We start from the raw sequence: 18720 nt of genomic DNA, 5'->3' as shown, positions 1-18720 counted from the left end.
TCACAAGACAGAATAGTCAACTATAGCAATCTAGGGTTTGACAAACCCAAAGATTCTAAATTTTGGGATAAGATTTCATTATTTGATAAAAACTGCTGGGATAACTGGAAATTAGTATGGCAGAAATTAGGCAAGGACCCACACTTAACACCACATACCAAGATAAGATCAAAATGGGTCCATGACCTAGGCATAAAGAATGAGATTATAAATAAATTAGAGGAACATAGGATAGTTTATCTCTCAGACTTGTGGAGGAGAAAGAAATTTGTGACCAAAGATGAACTAGAGACCATTACCAATCACAAAATAGAAAATTTTGATTATATCAAATTAAAAAGCCTTTGTACAAACAGAACGAATGCAAACAAGATTAGTAGGGAAGCAACAAACTGGGAAAACATCTTTACAATTAAAGGTTCTGATAAAGGCCTCATTTCCAAAATATATAGAGAACTGACTCAAATTTATAAAAAATCAAGCCATTCTCCAATTGATAAATGGTCAAAGGATATGAACAGACAATTTTCAGATGAAGAAATTGAAACTATTACCACTCACATGAAAGAGTGTTCCAAATCACTATTGATAAGAGAAATGCAAATTAAGACAACTCTGAGATATCACTACACACCTGTCAGATTGGCTAAGATGACAGGAAAAAATAATGATGAATGTTGGAGGGGATGCGGGAAAACGGGGACACTGATGCATTGTTGGTGGAGTTGTGAACGAATCCAGCCATTCTGGAGAGCAATCTGGAATTATGCCCAAAAAGTTATCAAACTGTGCATACCCTTTGATCCAGCAGTGTTTCTATTGGGCTTATACCCCAAAGAGATACTAAAAAAGGGAAAGGGACCTGTATGTGCCAAAATGTTTGTAGCAGCCCTGTTTGTAGTGGCTAGAAACTGGAAAATGAATGGATGCCCATCAATTGGAGAATGGCTGGGTAAATTGTGCTATATGAATGTTATGGAATATTATTGCTCTGTAAGGAATGACCAGCAGGATGAATACAGAGAGGCTTGGAGAGACCTACATGGACTGATGCTAAGTGAGATGAGCAGAACCAAGAGATCATTATACACTTTGACAACGATATTGTATGAGGATGTATTCTGATGGAAGTGGATTTCTCTGACAAAGAGACTTAACTGAGTTTCATTGGATAAATGATGGACAGAAACAGCTACACCCAAAGAAGGAACACTGGGAAATGAATGTGAACTATTTGATTTTTTGATTTTCTTCCTGAGTTATTTTTACCTTCTGAATCCAATTCTCCCCGTGCAGCGGGAGAACTGTTCGGTTCTGCAAATATGTATTGTATCTAGGATATACTGCAACATATTTAACATATATAGGACTGCTTGCCATCTTGGGGGAGGGGAGGGAGGGAGGGGAAAAAACGAAACATAAGTGATTGCAAGGGATAATGCTGTGTAAAAATTATCCTGGCATGGATTCTGTCAATACAAAGTTATTATTAAATAAAATTAAATTTTCAAAAAAATAAATAAATAAATAAATAAAGTCACCCAGAGTCCTATCTGATTTCAGCACTTGGATCCACCATTCATTTCCCAATAGTCATTGTTTGGGAGACTTTTACCTTGCCATTTCTCCCCAGTATTCTTTTAAGGAGAATTTGTTCTGGTATGTCGTAATAGCAAAGAGCCCTTGTCAGAGATCCTGGGTTTGAGTTTCAGTTCTACCATTGAATGACTTTGAGTAACTTGACCTTACCTGCTCTGACTTAATAACAGAACTCCAGCTTGATCCTTTGACTCCAAATCTAGTGCTTTTGCTACTATGCTATTCTGAGAACAAAGATTTATCAAAAGAAAATTCCTATTATTATTGCTGCTCGGTTGACTCCATTTGGGAATTTCTTGGCAAGACTATTAGAGTGGTTTGACATTTCCTTTTCCAGCTCATTTTATAGTTGAGGAGCCTGAAGCAAACAAAATGAAGTGACTTGCTCACAGTCATCCAGCTACTTTCTGAGGCCAGATTTGAACTCCTGAAGATAAGTCTTCCTTGCTCCACACCAAGAGCTCTGTATCTTATACAGCCAGTTGAAAGTAAACACACATCAATATTTTTACATCCCATTCTACCTAAGAATTGAAATCTGCTTCCCTAGCAAACTTTTTTTTTTGGTGTGGAATATGAATTAATTTGACATTTTAAAGTGATGATTTGTTCTCTGCTTTATAACTCAAAGCAATGAAGAATACACATTTTGGATAAGAGAAAAATGAACCCATTATAATAAATAAGGAATAAAATAGAGCTCACCATCTTGAAAAAAAATTAAAGAATTCTATTAAGGGTTTGGAAAAGTTAGCATGGCTTAGTGGGATAGAATCCGGGGACTGAATCAGAAAGATTGAAGGTCAAATCTTGTCTTTGACACTTCTAATCATTTAATCTTGAAGTGCCTCAGGCAGTCCTTGAGAATTGATCTGCTATGGTCATAGATCTGGAGCTAGAATCATCTAGAGCTAGAGGATATAGAATGTAATTATCTTGCAGTATAGATGGGAAAGGAATATGTGACTGATCCAAAGTCACTCAAGTAGTATGAAATCATAGGTGGGTTTGCCACTGGTGATCCCCTAGATCCACTAGATCCCCCCTGCTAATCAAGTCACAAATCATTCACACATACATAAACATATGTGCATGTATATATGTGTCTATGTATATAGATTCATAGGTGTGTTTGTATACATTTGTGTGTGTATAGCTTAGCAAACCTTGAAAGAAATGTCCCCTTAAGTTGTCAAAAGGGTAAATGAACAAAAATATTTCACAAGAAATCTTTGAGCTGAGAGAAACACCTAAATAATCAAATTGGGAAACTCTTCTTTTGAAATACTATTATCCTAGGATCTTATGAAAAAGAAAGTCAAAGAGCATTCTTGAAAAATAATGTCCCCAAAGCAGCTACACCCAAAGAAAGAACACTGGGAAACGAATGTGAACTATCTGCATTTTTTGTTTTTCTTCCCGGATTATTTATACCTTCTGAATCCAATTCTCCCTACGCAACAAGAGAACTGTTCGGTTCTGCAAACATATATTGTATCTAGGATATACTGCAACATATCCAATATATAAAGGACTGCTTGCCATCTAGGGGAGGGAGTGGAGGGAGGGAGGGGAAAAAAAATCGGAACAGAAATGAGTGTCAATATAATGTAATTATTAAATAAAAAATTAAAAAAAAAAAAAAGAAAGAAAAATAATGTCCCCATCCACAAAAGGGAAATGAGGAAAACCAAGAAAACCTTGTATACAATAGCAGCAATATTGTTTTAAGAATGACTTTGAGAAAATGTCATTTTGACTATCATCAAGATTCAAATCAAATAGAAAAGAAGAAAGTCATTATCTGCATCCAAAGGAAGAAATGGTAAATAGAAGTATGTAGCAAATAAATGGACATAGATATGTGTAAAGGGCAGGAACTCTGGAGAAACATACTTAAGGCTCAGTGGGATTGATTTCAGCCTACAACAAGGTGTTAACTCAGTGGAAGCGAGGAGATAATGGTTATCTAGTTGACAAGTTCTTAGTACCGACAAGTACTTAGTTCTACGAGTTGACACCTGTTCTACAGGATTGACACCTACAATGATGTACTTAGACTAGAGTATATAAGAGCTAAGAGATCTGGGAGGCAGCCACAGGCAAAGCTCAAGAGCCTGGTGGTGGGTGACCTGGTTCCTTCACTCCTCTGCCGAGCCTAGCGAGAAAACTGAACATTATATAAACGTATCTGTTTATATATGTAAATATATAGATTTGTGTCTGATAGCAGCCACCTCTAGACTGAAGCGGAGAAGGACAGAACACACTTAAATAACTGAGATATTTTTTTTAAAAACTAGCTCGTGGTTGGGGTTCGTGCCGAGCCGCCGATTCTGCGCCCGCCATGGCCAACAAGATGGACATGTCCCTGGACGACATCATTAAACTCAACGGGAGCCAGCGTAGCGGATGCGGCGGGGACCGGGACCGGGACCGAGACCGAAGTCGGGCTGGAGCCCAGGGCGGCCGCGACGGCGGGGAGGCGCAGGGGGCAGCCCGCGCAAGCCGAGGCGGGGGCCCCATCCGGAACAGGCGGGCCGTGGCCCGCGGAGGCAGCAGCAACCGACCCGCGCCCTACAGACGACCAAAACAGCTTCCAGACAAGAGGCAGCCCGACGAATTCCGCAGTGATTTTGGAGGCGGGAGCCCCATCAGGAACAGGAGGGCCATGGCCCGCGGAGGCGCCCGGGGCGGCGGCAGCAACCGACCCGCGCCCTACAGCCGAGCCAAGTGGCTTCCAGACAAGAGGAAGCCCGACGTGTTCCACAGTGACTTTGGAGGCGGGAGTCCCATCCGGAACAGGCGGGCCATGGCCCGCGGCGGCGGCATCAACCGACCCGCGCCCTACAGACGACCAAAACAGCTTCCAGACAAGTGGCAGCCGGACGTGTTCCACAGTGACTTTGGAGGAGGGAGCCCCAGCAGGAACAGGCGGGCCGTGGCCCGCAGGAGCGCCCGGGCCGGCGGCAGCAACCGACCCGCGCCCTACAGCCGAGCCAAGTGGCTTCCAGACAAGAGGCAGCCCGACGTGTTCCGCAGTGACTTTGGAGGCGGGAGCCCCATCAGGAACAGGCGGGCCGTGGCCCGCGGAGGCAGCAGCAACCGACCTGCGCCCTACAGCCGAGCCAAGTGGCTTCCAGACAAGAGGCAGCCCGACGTGTTCCACAATGACTTTGGAGGCGAGTTCGGAGCTGAGACCGGGACCAAGTTGCTGATCTCCAATCTGGATCCTGGGGTCTCGGATGCCGATATTCAGGAACTGTTTGCTGCCTTTGGAACTCTGAAGAAGGCAGCCGTGCATTATGATCGCTCCGGGGGAAGCTTAGGAACAGCAGATGTTCACTTTGAGCGAAAAGCCGATGCTCTGAAGGCCATGGAACGCTATAATGGTGTCACCTTGGATGATAGACCCATGAACATCCAGCTTGTTCTAGCAGAGACTCATCAACAACGAAGACCCACACAGAGTGAAAATCGAGGTGGAATGACCGGGAGCCGCGGCTCTGGAGGCGGCCCCCAGAGAGGCGGCCCTGGAGGCAAGCGACGACCAGAACGAGGGAGTGCAAGAAATTCCAGCTTTCCAGAGAAGAACTAGATGCACAACTGGACGCTTATAATGCCATAATTGAATTCGAGTTAAACTAGCCAGCATATTCTCTGCATGGAACAGGACCCACGATTCTCCTTCTTTACCCTTTTTGCTGGAAGGCAGAATAGAGGATTGTAGACTCCCCTCATGGATACTGATTGAATGGGATAAATTGAGTGAAGACCTCTTATGGCAATGTGACCTTGGACTATGTCTGATTTGTGACTTGAGACTTTGCAAAAGCAAGTTGAGCTATAGCTAAACAACTGCAGGTGTTTGATTGTCTTGGATGAACATTTCTCCTCCTATTTCTCTCCATCTCTTAATTCGCATTTATGTACTTCTGATGTAAACTATCCCTCTGATTTTTTTTTTGGGGGGGGGGGAGGAAGGGCTGGAAAGACCTTGAATTGAAACCCTTCCCAGTCTTTGGGAGGGGTTGTACCCTCCTGTTTATAGGAGAAACTCCCAGATAAGTGATCTCTACTTGCGATTCAATTGGAGATCTTGGCCAGGAGCACAACCATACCCTATATTTAAAGGTCCCCAGCTCTGGGCCAAAAACCCCCAATATAAATAAACGCTGTGTGCTTAAATCTTTGCAAAATAATCCTAACAGGATTTTGCCCGCTGATTTTCTTCTCAGTATAATAAACTTTTTTTTTTTTTTTGCCACAAATCTCGCCTCTTTCATTCGGGTTTGCAAATTCTTTTACAAAACCTGTGACTGGCCAGGGGACCCCATTGCTGTCAGGGAATCTCTCAACCCTCATTTCTCACACCTCAACACTTCTTTTAAAGGTGATGATAGCTTTGGGAATTCAGGTAACAGAATTCTCTCATCCAAGAATATCTGCTTGTGTAGCAGTTCTGTGAGGAAATTTGAATTAAGAGTTTGTTATTTACTCTTTTGTTTCTGGCATAGATTTGCACGTTTAGAGTGTAAGCCTTGACTCCTGGGAGAAAAGGTCAGGGTAGATGAAAGCTTGTGCATTTAAGGTCTATGTAATCTTGTGCTTTGCACTACTCTACTGAAGGAGTCTTGTCTGTTGGGAGTTGCCCTTTTTCCTGAGATTGTTACAAATCCCTTTTGCCTTTTTTTTTTTTAAATTCTTGAAAGTCTGATTTTAATTTGGTCAAGGATCATTGTCCCACAATGTGCCCTTCAGCCTTCTGAGGTGGAAGACACCCCAACAATGTTAGGGTCCCCAGGTTGTTGTCCAAGTATGGTGAAAGAATTTGCAAACTCAGTTTGTCTCCAAGTTAAAGGCAAAAATTAATTATGCTTCTAATGGAAGGCTAAGTTCCAAAAAGAGTTTAACATAGAACCAAGGAACAAGAAGATAAATTTATAGGAAAAAGAAAGAAAGTCACTGATATGCTAATTTTATGGCTTAGAGGTTAGAATTGAGGAGTAGTGGAGGTGCAGTTGGGGACTATTGAATTCTAGGCTTTAGAGATGGAGAATGCAGCCTAGCATTGAATTCCCAGAAACTTTATTACTGACCAACAGATTGTTATCTGATAGCTAGGTTGTTTGTGGTACTACAGCACTCCTAAGATCAGGTCACTTTAGGGTTATTGCTATATCTTTCCTAAGAGCTACACCACATAAACCTAAAACCGAAGTCGGGCTGGAGCCCAGGGCGGCCGCGACGGCGGGGAGGCGCAGGGGGCAGCCCGCGCAAGCCGAGGCGGGGGCCCCATCAGGAACAGGCGGGCCGTGGCCCGCGGAGGCAGCAGCAACCGACCCGCGCCCTACAGACGACCAAAACAACTTCCAGACAAGAGGCAGCCCGACGTGTTCCGCAGTGACTTTGGAGGCGAGTCCGGAGCTGAGACCGGGACCAAGTTGCTGATCTCCAATCTGGATCCTGGGGTCTCGGATGCCGATATTCAGGAACTGTTTGCTGCCTTTGGAACTCTGAAGAAGGCAGCCGTGCATTATGATCGCTCCGGGGGAAGCTTAGGAACAGCAGATGTTCACTTTGAGCGAAAAGCCGATGCTCTGAAGGCCATGAAACGCTATAATGGTGTCACCTTGGATGATAGACCCATGAACATCCAGCTTGTTCTAGCAGAGACTCATCAACAACGAAGACCCGCACAGAGTGAAAATCGAGGTGGAATGACCGGGAGCCGCGGCTCTGGAGGCCGCCGCCGGAGAAGCGGCCCCGGGAGAGGCGGCCCTGGAGGCAAGCGAGGACCAGAACGAGGGACTGCAAGAAATTCCAAGCAGCTTTCCAGAGAAGAACTAGATGCACAACTGGACGCTTATAATGCCATGATTGAATTCGAGTTAAACTAGCCAGCATATTCCCTGCATGGAACAGGACCCACGATTCTCCTTCTTTACCCTTTTTGCTGGAAGGCAGAATAGAGATCTGTGGCTCCGCTATTCATGATGGAGTTGTTTCTTTTTTGTTTCGAAATAGGATTTAAAACTCATGGAAAGGTTTCTTTTTTTTTTTTTTTTTTGAGGGGGGGGTGTGTTTGTTTGCTTTAGTTCTGAAACAGACCTGTTTTGTACCAAGTTATTTTGGGGATCAATTTTCCTGGTTGCTGTGGTGAAGAAGGTGGCGTTTTCACCTTTGTCATCATAAAGCAGAAATGTGGGTAGAAGTGGAACTGTTTGCTTCATCCCACTGCTAGTGGGCTATGTAGGTGGAGTAGAACTTTCCCGTGCAAGTTGGTCCATTTGGGAGTAGACTAGATGAATAATCCCCATCGGGATCCATTCCTACACTAGACTTTCAAACCAACTGACTGAGATGCTCAAGCCCTCTCCAGTGCTATCAATGATCGTCAGGATCAGATCGATAGTTTAGTTGAAGTGGTCTTGCAAAGAGGCCTGGACTTCCTCACTTCAGAGCAAGGAGGGATATGCTTAGCCCTCCAGGAACGCTGTTGCTTCTGTGCAAACAAATCTGGTATTGTGAGAGACAAAACTAGGAGGCTCCAGGAAGATTGGATTAAGCAGCGCCAAGAACTGTTTGATAACCCTCTTTGGAGTGGGCTCCCTTCCTTGGGCCCTCAATTGGCTTTCTTTTCCTTTGGTCTTTTGGACCCTGGGCCTTCCGGAAAGTTACATCCTTTGTAAAATCCTGAATAGATAGTGCACTGGCAAAACCCATCGACATACACTATCACTGCCTTGAGACTGGTGATGACCCCCTTGATGCTCATATGGGCAACAAAAATTTTCGAAAAACATGGAGACCTGGTTAGCCAATGACGGGTAAGATTCCTCAAGGATTAGCCAACCTAAGCCAGGAAGAGATGTTTTTGTACTTCCTTCCTATGACGGGTAAGGCTTCTCCCCATAGGGACAACCTAAGCCAGGCACAGGTCCGGAAATGAGAAATTCTATATTGGATTCTCTTTATCAATACAAAAAGGGGCACCTGTGGGGAGCCAACACTAAGACTACTTTAACCTTGGAGAGGCAGACATCTAGGTGCCTTCTAATCCCATCCTGGAGCTTCCTAGTCACCCAAGAGCCCTGGTCAACTAGTCCTTTGGCGGGGAAACTAATTCTTTGTCCAGGGCCCCCTCTGTACAGAGTTTGCACGACCCCTACTTCCTTTCTTCTTGCTAGAAATACTTGTACTTTTGCCCACAATAAACGAGAACTGATCAGAAAGCCTGTCTTGTCTCTATTTTATGCATCTCCTGTCCCTTGCCCCTTCTCTTTTCTTTCAGGGTCCACACTCTGGTCCCGCGTGTTGGGACAATTCCACAAAAAATAGTATTGACTATCCTTTTATTTAGGGGATAAAAGAGGTTTCCCATCAATATTTGGATCTCTGAAAAGTATTTTGACATTTGATTGCTTTTTCTTCATGCTCTGAATCAAATCTTAGAATTTACTTTATTAAAAAGGAGCTAGTGGTAAATAGTTGAAGTTTCATATTCAATCATCTTTCTTATTGTACTATGTTATGGAAATGGTTTTGTTCCATAAATTTAAGAAAATAAAAATTAAATAAAAAAATAATGCCCACTGCTTATGGTAGTGTATGCCTATAATCCTAATTTTCTGGGAAGTGGAGACTTATTGATCTCTTTAGTTCAGCAGTTCTTCATTGTAGCAGATGATAAGCTAATTGAGATTTCCTCACTAAGGAACTTTAACATTAATGTGTGGAGCCCCCAGAAGGGGGAAAACACTATATTGCTTAAGGATGGGCAAATTAATCCAGGTCAGAAACAAAGTCCAGCAAAACTCTTGTACTGCTGAATGGTGAGATCAAGCCCATGAGTAGTACCTGTATTTTCAGTCTAAGTAAGATAAGAAGAACCATGCCTTTAAAAAAATGGAAAATAAAATAACATCTTAATGAAAATGGAAATGATCCTAAGGAGGGCAGGGACAAGAATTAAATTTTTTTTTTTTTTAGTTTTTAGAAAGGAATATTTAATAATGTAAGAAAAGTTGCTACAAAACACTCCCCAAACTGTTGAGGTACAAGGGGATTTCTAAAAAGGCTGGGGTTCCAGACTTGGGTGAGGAGGTATCTCTTTTTTTTTTTTTAACTTTTTATTGACAGAACCCAATGCCAGAGTAATTTTTTACAGCATTATCCCTTGCACTCACTTCTGTTCTGATTTTTCCTCTCCCTCCCTCTACCCCCTCCCCCAGATGGCAAGCAGTCCTTTACATGTTGAATAGATTACAGTATATCCTAGATACAATATATGTGTGCAGAACCAAGCAGTTCTCTTGTTGCACAGGGAGAATTGAATTCAGAAGGTATAAACAACCCGAGAAGAAAAACAAAAATGCAAGCAGTTTATATTCATTTCCCAGTGTTCTTTCTTTGGGTGTAGCTGCTTCTCTCCATCCTTGATCAATTGAAACTGAATTAGCTCTCTTTATTGAAGAGATCCACTTCCATCAGAATACATCCTCAAACAGTATCGTTGTTGAGGTATATAATGATCTCCTGGTTCTGCTCATTTCACTTAGCATCAGTTCATGTAAGTCTCATCAGTCCTTTCTGTATTCATCCTGCTGGTCATTTCTTACAGAATAATATTCCATAACATTCATATACCACAATTTACTCAACCATTCTCCAATTGATGGGCTTCTAGCTACTACAAACAGGGCTGCCACAAATATTTTGGCACATACAGGAAGGACAAGAATTAAAATAATTTGGGACATAGAGAAAATTCTACTCTATCAATTCACATTGAATAAGACAATTATATTTCAGGCCCTGTGCTAAAGGATACAAACAAAAGGAAAAGATAATACCTGTCTTTAAAGGAGCCCATACTCTAATGGGGGAAGACAGCAAGGAAACAAATATGTACAAACAAGGTTTATACTGGATAAATAGGAAATTATCCACAGAGGAAAGATAGGAAAACTAAAACAATTTGGGGAAAGTTTCATGTAGAAGACCAGATATCAGTTGGTACTTAAAACAGGGTGGAGAGTGACATTGGAGAGGAGAGGCAAGTTTACATGGTGGGTGGGACCTATGCTTTAGGAAAATCATGTGCCATAGGACAATATTTCTACCTTCATTGTCTTTGTCATCAAGTGATAGGTGTAAGAAGGAAGGATAACATAAAAGCTCAATGAGGGCAAGATATATAAGGTAATGAAGAAACTTGGTAAAAGAGGAAACTCAAGTTTAATTTATGTGCTTGTTCATTAATTCCATGAGAAATATAAAAGAGCTAAAGAAAGAGTAAATAAGTATACAGACCATTATTAAGGCATATAAATATAAATAAAAACCTAAGAGAATTTTTTAAGAGAACAAAATAAAAGAAATCCTTTTAAGTGAAAGAAAAGATAAGCAAAAAAATTGTAGGCTAGGTCAGGAAGGTTGGGATTTGAATTAGCCTCTTAGTGAAGTAGGAGGGGGAAAAGAAGAAGAAAAAAATAGAGGAAGGATTAGATAGCTAAATAAAAATAAAAAGGAAGAAATAAGCTTAGTAAAACCCTAAAACTAAGGAAAACCTAGGCAAATAAAGGACAGAGATATTTGAGGAAAAGTGAGACCTAGGAATGGGTTGATTTAAAGTACATTAAGCAAAACTAATCACATGTACAAAAGTCTATATTAAAAGTAAAAGGAACCCAAAATATCAATTAATTCAGAGCCCACAGTCAAAAGATCCAAATATAAATAAAGACTTAATGGTGAAATCTTAAATAATGGGTGGGCTGAAGAACAAGTCATTGAAAAACTTCATAATCATGTGAAAGACAATGATATTGAAAAAACAACATGTCAAATTTGTGATACATCCAAAGCACTCTTTCTGGGGAAAATGACATCATTAAAAACTTATAGTTATTAAAAAGAAAAAGTGAATTGAACATGCATTTTAAGAACCTACAAAATAAATGTACTCCAAGTCATCACAAAAGACAAAACACTGAAGTTAGAGGAGAAACAGATAAAAATAAAAATGTTAAAAAATGACTACAGAAATGATAAACAAAACTAAAAGCTTGTTCTTTGAAAAAAATTGAAACTATTAACAAACCTTTAGCTAAACAGATTGAAAAGAAGGCAGAAAAATAGTCAATAAAACAGCAAGTGAACTAGGTGAAATCAGAACAAAGCTAGAAGAACAAATCAGAAAAAACGATCAGTTCTTATGCATAATAAAATGCAAAAAACCTAATTAATACAAAACTTAGAAGATTTTCTTCAAAAAAAAGTTCTAAACTAACTGAATAGATAGATAATCCCATCTCAGAAAAGAAAAACAATGTTAAATGTAAAGTAAGTATGAACAAAAGAAAAAATATAAACTATCAATAAAATAAAATATAAATAAAATCTTATCCGATATCCTAGGTAATATCATTCATTGTAACCAAGTTAGATTTATGCTAGAAGATCCAAAAATATTTCAACATTAGGAAAACAATCAGTATATTTAATCACAATCACAATACAACCATCCAACATGACATGGTTAACTTGATAGTAGAAAAAGCCTTGACAAAGTACAAGACTAATTTATGACTTTAAAAAACTCTACAAAGTACATGTAAAAGAACTATTTTTAACATCCTAAAAACTGTGTAAATCTTAAAAGTGACATGCCATGGAAATATACAAGAAGTTTTCCCAATCAATAAAGAGTAGAGTAAGGAAGTCCATTAGTTACTGCCTCTCCCCCTCCTCCTTCTCCCTCCACCCAGAAAGGGTTAATAGGCCATGGGATGGGAAAAGCTCTTGCTGTGAAGTGCCACACTCAGAATTGTACTTAACTCCATTCTTATCTGATTCTTCATCCTTTTCACCTAGTTTATTTGAATTCTCCTCCTCCTGCTCTTTCTCCTTTTTCCTTATTCTGTAACATATTATTTCCTATAGCCAGTTGTTTTAAATTGTAAATATAAAGTGTATCTTTGGAAATTGAGTCAGGTCCATTTTCATTGTAGTATTGACATAGTGGCTCTCCTACCAATTTCTACTCATTTGGATTCAATTCTTTTTCCTTAGAGAATCAAGGAAATGTGTACTGTACAGTTTCTAAAAGTTCAGTGATCTGCTCCCAAACTATAATCAAACCTTGGCTTTCCCTAAGTTCACAAGTTCACAGGACCCTAACTCCATAAACTGTTCAGAAGTTGAAAATTTCAATGGTTCCTGTTGAGGCTGTAGTCACAACCAGCTAGCCACCGGGCTCTCCACGTGGTGTTCTTTGGAGCTAGCCTGGAGGTATTTGCATTTCCCAAGGGTTAATCCCAGTCTTTTTTTCAGATCTTCTTGGGTTGTTCCTGGAGGACCCTGTCCAGCCCTAAATCTTCTTGATTTTTCACCACTCTCTATTTTCCCTAAGGCACAAAATTGTTCTATTTGTGGGGGAAATCTGGAGAGCTTGAAATTTACTGAAATAGCCCAGGCAATAGAATTCAGGACGGCCATAGTGATTCATAATTTAGAAATAATTTATTTGTAACTGGCCTAGATGATGTGCATGGCCAGGACGGACCTCCAGAAGGATTCTGGCATGGTTCCGTGCCCAACTGAAGTAGGGACAGCCTTATAAGCATTCTTGTTCACCCTTGCTGGCACCTTTGACATTAAACAGTGGCTCGACTTTACAGGAGGAAAGATACAAAGGCAGATGTTTTAACATAGATAGGGATCAGGATTAGGTGACCACACTCAGGGACAGATATCCTTGGGAGCATTGTTGATCTGGCACTTTGAAGTGCAAAAGAAGTCCCCAAATCTAGCTGAGCAGACCCTTCTCTGAGGGAGGGGAGGGGAGACCAGTCCTTTGTCCATTTCATTACCAACCTACTCTACCATCTTTTCAGATTCCGCCCTCCCCCCCCCCATCCCTGATATCAATCTTAAAATGAAAGGATTAATTTCCCTTCCCAGCCCCAGGCCTTCCTGGTTGGAAGATGGTGTGGAGAGTGAGAAGGAAAGAGAAAAGAAAGATTGTTCACACATTAGCTCACACATTAGAGTTCACCAATTCTGGAGATATCCAAGTTTACATCTCCCATAATCCCACCCTCAGAGGAGGAGTCAACCTTGGAGTTTACACCTCTAAAAGAGCATAAAAAGGAGCTGAGTCAGGGGAGTGATCAAATGATCAAAGAAGAATGATCAAATTATTTTTTTCTTTCTCTCGGGAGAAATATATTTGATTATAATAGTAAAATCGGGAATGTATACCAGGAATCCATTAATTTTTGCTCATATAGAATCGCCAACAACATAGAATTTAAAAACTAGAGGGACCCTTACTCAGGGTCAGCCAAAAGAATTCTCTATACTAAATATTTAAGTCCATTAAAATGTCTTAAATTTTTATTTTATAACAAGAATAATGGACTGAGAATCATAAAAAAAAAAATAACTTGTGATCCATGGTTCATGGAGGTAAAATGTGCAGTGCATGTGTGTGTGTGTGTGTGTGTGTGTGTGATTTCTTCCTATCATACCTCCATCTTATTTATACCTCTTTTTAACTTAGTGATTTCATTTTGAAGCTCTTTACTGAATACTATGGATAGCTCTTTGGTTTATTCTCTCTCTCTCTCTCTCTCTCTCTCTCTCTCTCTCTCTCTCTTTCTCTCTCTCTCTCTCTCTCTCTTTCTCTCTTTCTCTCTTTCTCTTTCTCTCTCTCTTTCCCTCCCTCCCTCTCTGTCTTAATTAGTCATCAATATATTAAATATATTACATGCATATACTTTAATTTGTTTATCTACTCTCCAACTAATCAGCAGTTACTTTGTTTCCAGGAATGCTTCTATAAATATTTTTGAAACTTCTTTTTATCCATGAACCCCTTTCTCTACGGGCTCCTTTTTGATCTCTAGTATTCTTTCTCTACTTTTATCAAGCAGACTTCTCTTCCTAGAGGATTCCTTCTATCTAATTAGTCAGTTCATCATGGAGACCTCATTTTAAGGGAAGTGTTCAGGTTAGCAAAGTTAACATTTCCATTCCTTTCTGATGTTTGCTTCTGACTCTCTAGAGTCCTTTCTTTACCATAGGTAACTTCCCTTCTTCCCCTTCCTTTTCCATTCCCCATGGTTTTCAATTTTCTTTTATGAGATTAAAAGGGGAAATGTCTTTTCCACTGTCACACTGTTAGTAAATGGAAGAGTCTGGATTTGAACTCAGGATTTCCCAACCAGAGGTTTTGCTTCTGAGAGTTTAGCCTTGGTTGCCTGAGGGAGGGGGAAGGAGAGCCTGATCAGGACAAACTTGGTCCCCTCTGTTCTGATCCTGCCCAAAGATGCTGCCTGAGCAGTTCTTGGGTGTGCAGGATGCTTGTGGAACCCAAGGTGACCTTACCTATTGGAGACACTTGTGCCGGTTATGTGAGGATGCTCAGGTGCTGCCGCACCCTGGGTATGAGAATCCAGCACCTGCCCCTCATTCCCATGCACATCATGCCTGAGAATCCAGCACCTGCCCCTCATTCCCCATGCACAGCATGTCTGCCAAGAAGACCTGGCAAGCCCAAAGGGAAGGCAAGGAAAAAAAGGGAAAAGAGAGAATCCCAGCAGTTAGGAGCTAAAGGAGTTCACTTAGGTTAAATTAAGTCAATTAGAGTCAATTCTACAATATTTACCAAGTGCCTGTTGTGCATAGTTCTATTCCCCACACCTCAAATGCCCTCTCTTCTCAATTCTACCTCAGAGAACTTCTCACTTCTGTACAGGGCTCAGGCACCTTCTCCTACAGGAAACCCTTCCTGATTCCATACCTGCTGCTTAATTCTTGGATGACTTTGGTCAAATCATTTCAAATCTGTAGGGCTCATCACTAAGATGAGAGCCTTGAACTAATGACCTCTGAGGCTCTAGATTAATGAATTGCTTATACCCTCCCTCCCTAACTACTTCTTATTCATTCTGTATATACCTATACTTGTTTTCCCTACTAAAGTGGAAGTCCCTTGAGGACAGGGGCAATTTCAATCTTTATCTAGTGTCTGATCCAATGACTAGCATATTATTATATGCTTAATATATAGGTCCTTAATAAATGCTTATTAATTAAATGATTAATTGCAAGGCCTTATACTAGGTGGGAAAGGGTCCTGGAAGGAAGGAAGGAAGGAAGGAAGAAGGAAGGAAGGAAGGAAGGAAGAGAAAATTTTACCTTATGGGCCTGGTAGGATAAGGAGAGGAAGTAACATGCCTGAATGAATACCTACCCACTTCCCCAGCCACCAGTTTTAGTTCTTTTTTGCTAATTATTATATCTTTTCATTAATTTTCTTTTTAAAATAAGGAGCATTTGTTTTCTCTTCCTCCCAACTTCTCCTCTCAACTTTCTTGAGGGAAAAAAAAAAAAAAGTATTGTAACAATCATGAATAGTCAAGCTAAACAAAATCCAAAAATCCATAGCCAAAAATATATGTATCATTCTGCACTCTGAGTTTACCACTTCACAGTCAAGAGTAGCCTACTATGATCACCATTAGTCCTTTGGAATCACATTTGGTCATTATGTTGAGCAGAATTCTTTTATCTTTTATTGTTGTTTTCACAATGTTGTCCCTATTATATAAAATGTTCTCCTCATTCTCCTCACTTCACTTCAAATAAGTTTTTCCAGGTTTCTCTGAAATGGTCCTTTTTATTCATTTTTATGGAGCAATAGTATCCCTTTACATTTATATCCCATGTTTTTGTTCAGCCACTCCCCAGCTGTTGGGTACCCCTATATTTTCTAGTTCTTTGACACCTCAAAAGAATTGCCACAAATTTTTTTATACATTTAAATTCTTTTCCTTGTTTTCTTTGGGGTATACACTTATTATCATTTTCGCTTGGTCAAAGGGCATTTTAATAACTTTGGGGGCATAGTATCAAATTCTAGCTCTTAATCAGTCTTCACCTGATCTATTTCTCAGCCTCATCAACCCTCTAGGGACCTTGGGAAAATATCCCAAAAAGTCACCTGTTTCCTGACCCTAGTTCTCAGTATACAAGCTATGACTCTCACCCAGTTATTACTATATCCCCCTATACCATTGCATTGGCCAAGTTTTCCCAGCTCTCCTTTCTTCCCTTTCCATTTTCCTTTTTGTCTTCCCCCTTTTCTTTTTCTCCACTCATCCTTCATCCTGATTTCAGAGTAATCTTTCTTCCATATAAACAGGATATATTAAAGCTCAGAATTAATTCTAGCTGAGAAAGAAGCTAAGGATATAAATGAAGTTATTTGTTTGCTTTTTTATCTATAGTGGAGGATCTCTGTGGAAAAAATAAGAAAAGGTTGAATTGCAATTGAAATGGAAAAGGTTAAATTTTAAACTTTTATTTCGTTTCCATTTTCTCTGCCAAAAAGGGTGGTATTTGGACAAGTCAGGACAAAACAAAAGTGGCTAATTGACAAGTCTACACTTAGGGAGAAAAAAAGCAGCAACAACCTGCTCATGATGAGTGCAAGTTACCAGATCAGGTCCGAAAGAACTACATTCTATAATCCTGAAAGAAGGGGAAAATATGATTACTGATCTGTCAGAGTTCTCTAAAAATCATAAAGAATAGAAGCAGTACAGCAGAACAAAAGGAAATGAGATGCCTCCATTTTTAAAAAGAGAGAAGAAAATAGCCTTTCAATTACAGACCAGTGAGCGTGACTTTTAATCCTTGCAAAAATTCTACAGTATATTATTAAAGCTGTGAGATTATTAAAGAAATGGTTAGTGAGCATCTAGAAAAGGAAGCAGTGATCACAAAGAAACATTCTCAAGAACAGATCACCTTAGATGAAGGTCATTTTCTCTGTTGATAGGAATATTCTATTGGTAAATAAGGGAAACTAGATATAGTTTATCTAGACTTTAGCAAAGCAGTTGAGAAAATTTTTCATATTATCTCTATGATATGGGCTGGATCCCAGCTTCTTAAATTGTGAGTCATAAAATTATTTATTATCAGTAAATGTATGATTTGTGTGCCTGTTTTATATATCTATAGACCTGGGGTCATGTAAAATTTTTCCCAGGCAAAAAGAGCTGATGAGTAGAATAAGTTTAAGAAGCTCTGGGCTCAATGATACAGAACTGTTGAATGGCCAGACTCAAAAAGTAGTGATCAAAGGTTCAATGTCCTCTTGGAAGGAATTATTTCATAAAACTTCCCTAGAGATCTATGCTTGGACCAGTGGTATTTAATAATATTATCAATGATGTAGGCAGAGGTACAGGTGGACTGTTTTATTGGATTTTTAGATTTTCCAAAAGCTCAAATAAATATAAATCCTTGACTGACTGACAGAATTTTTAAAATCTTGACAAGTGAAAGTTTTGGGTTGAATCTAATAAGATAATTAATACATATAAATGTAAATTATTGTACTTGGATTCAATTTGGTCAGTTTCACAAGTACAAAGTCTGTGTAAGTTGGGGATAAAGTTACCTAGGCAGTAATCTGGAAATGATTTGGGGGATTTAAGTGGATTATAAACTCAATAAAAGGCAACACTACAATATAGGAACAAAAAAAAAAAACCAATAATGAGAGCTTGAGAGAGAGAGAAAGCATTCTTAACAAGGAAAGCAAGTAAATTTGTTGATGTAAGGGGAAATTTCTTGATATTTCAAGCTATACAAAGGTGAATGGACTAGGATTAGGAAGGGGTGACTCCCTCTGACCATTTATCAGGTTTGTTTTAGTAGGAATTCTTTCTGGGAGGAAAAGGGATGGACTGGAGAGTCACTGAGGCCCTTTCAACTCTGAAATTCTGTGTTTTTATCATGGTCATGTTGGATTTACCAGTCAGATGACATCAAGACTGTGTTCAGTTCTAGAGGCCATGACTTAGGAAAGACATCATTAATAAGCTGATAAGAAATTTACTGAGCTCAGAAAAGATTTTAAGGGAAGAAAATTTGAAAAAGGAGCAGCCAGAATGATGAAAAGGACTCAAAATTATGCCAAATGAGAAGTGTTTGAAGAAACTAGGGGTGATTAGCCTGAAGAAGGAAAGATTTCTGAGAAAAACCATGGCTGTCTTTAAATATTTGAAGAACTACCATATGGAACAGGAATTAGTCCCA

General features: G+C 39.9%; 2 protein-coding genes across 2 annotated transcripts; both read left to right on the top strand.

Annotated features, from left to right (window-relative positions):
• The first annotated feature begins 3946 nt into the window (after positions 1–3946).
• On the top strand, positions 3947–5197 carry LOC127558169 (THO complex subunit 4-like). The gene is made up of 3 exons (XM_051991398.1): positions 3947–4154; positions 4413–4523; positions 4794–5197. Exons 1-3 carry the CDS (start codon positions 3947–3949, stop codon positions 5195–5197), a joined length of 723 nt encoding a protein of 240 aa, XP_051847358.1.
• A 798-nt stretch (positions 5198–5995) lies between these two features.
• Positions 5996–8331, top strand: LOC127557529 (THO complex subunit 4-like). Its single transcript, XM_051990842.1, has 2 exons — positions 5996–6063; positions 6821–8331. The coding sequence occupies exons 1-2, from the start codon at positions 5996–5998 to the stop codon at positions 7497–7499; spliced, it is 747 nt and encodes a 248-aa protein (XP_051846802.1). The 3' UTR covers positions 7500–8331.
• Positions 8332–18720: the final 10389 nt, after the last annotated feature.

Source organism: Antechinus flavipes, chromosome 3, assembly GCF_016432865.1.
Source record: "Antechinus flavipes isolate AdamAnt ecotype Samford, QLD, Australia chromosome 3, AdamAnt_v2, whole genome shotgun sequence".
Classification (NCBI taxonomy): Eukaryota; Metazoa; Chordata; class Mammalia; order Dasyuromorphia; family Dasyuridae; genus Antechinus; species Antechinus flavipes.
The sequence above is the reverse complement of the archived record's forward strand: the minus strand, read 5'-3'. Positions and strand labels throughout refer to the sequence as shown.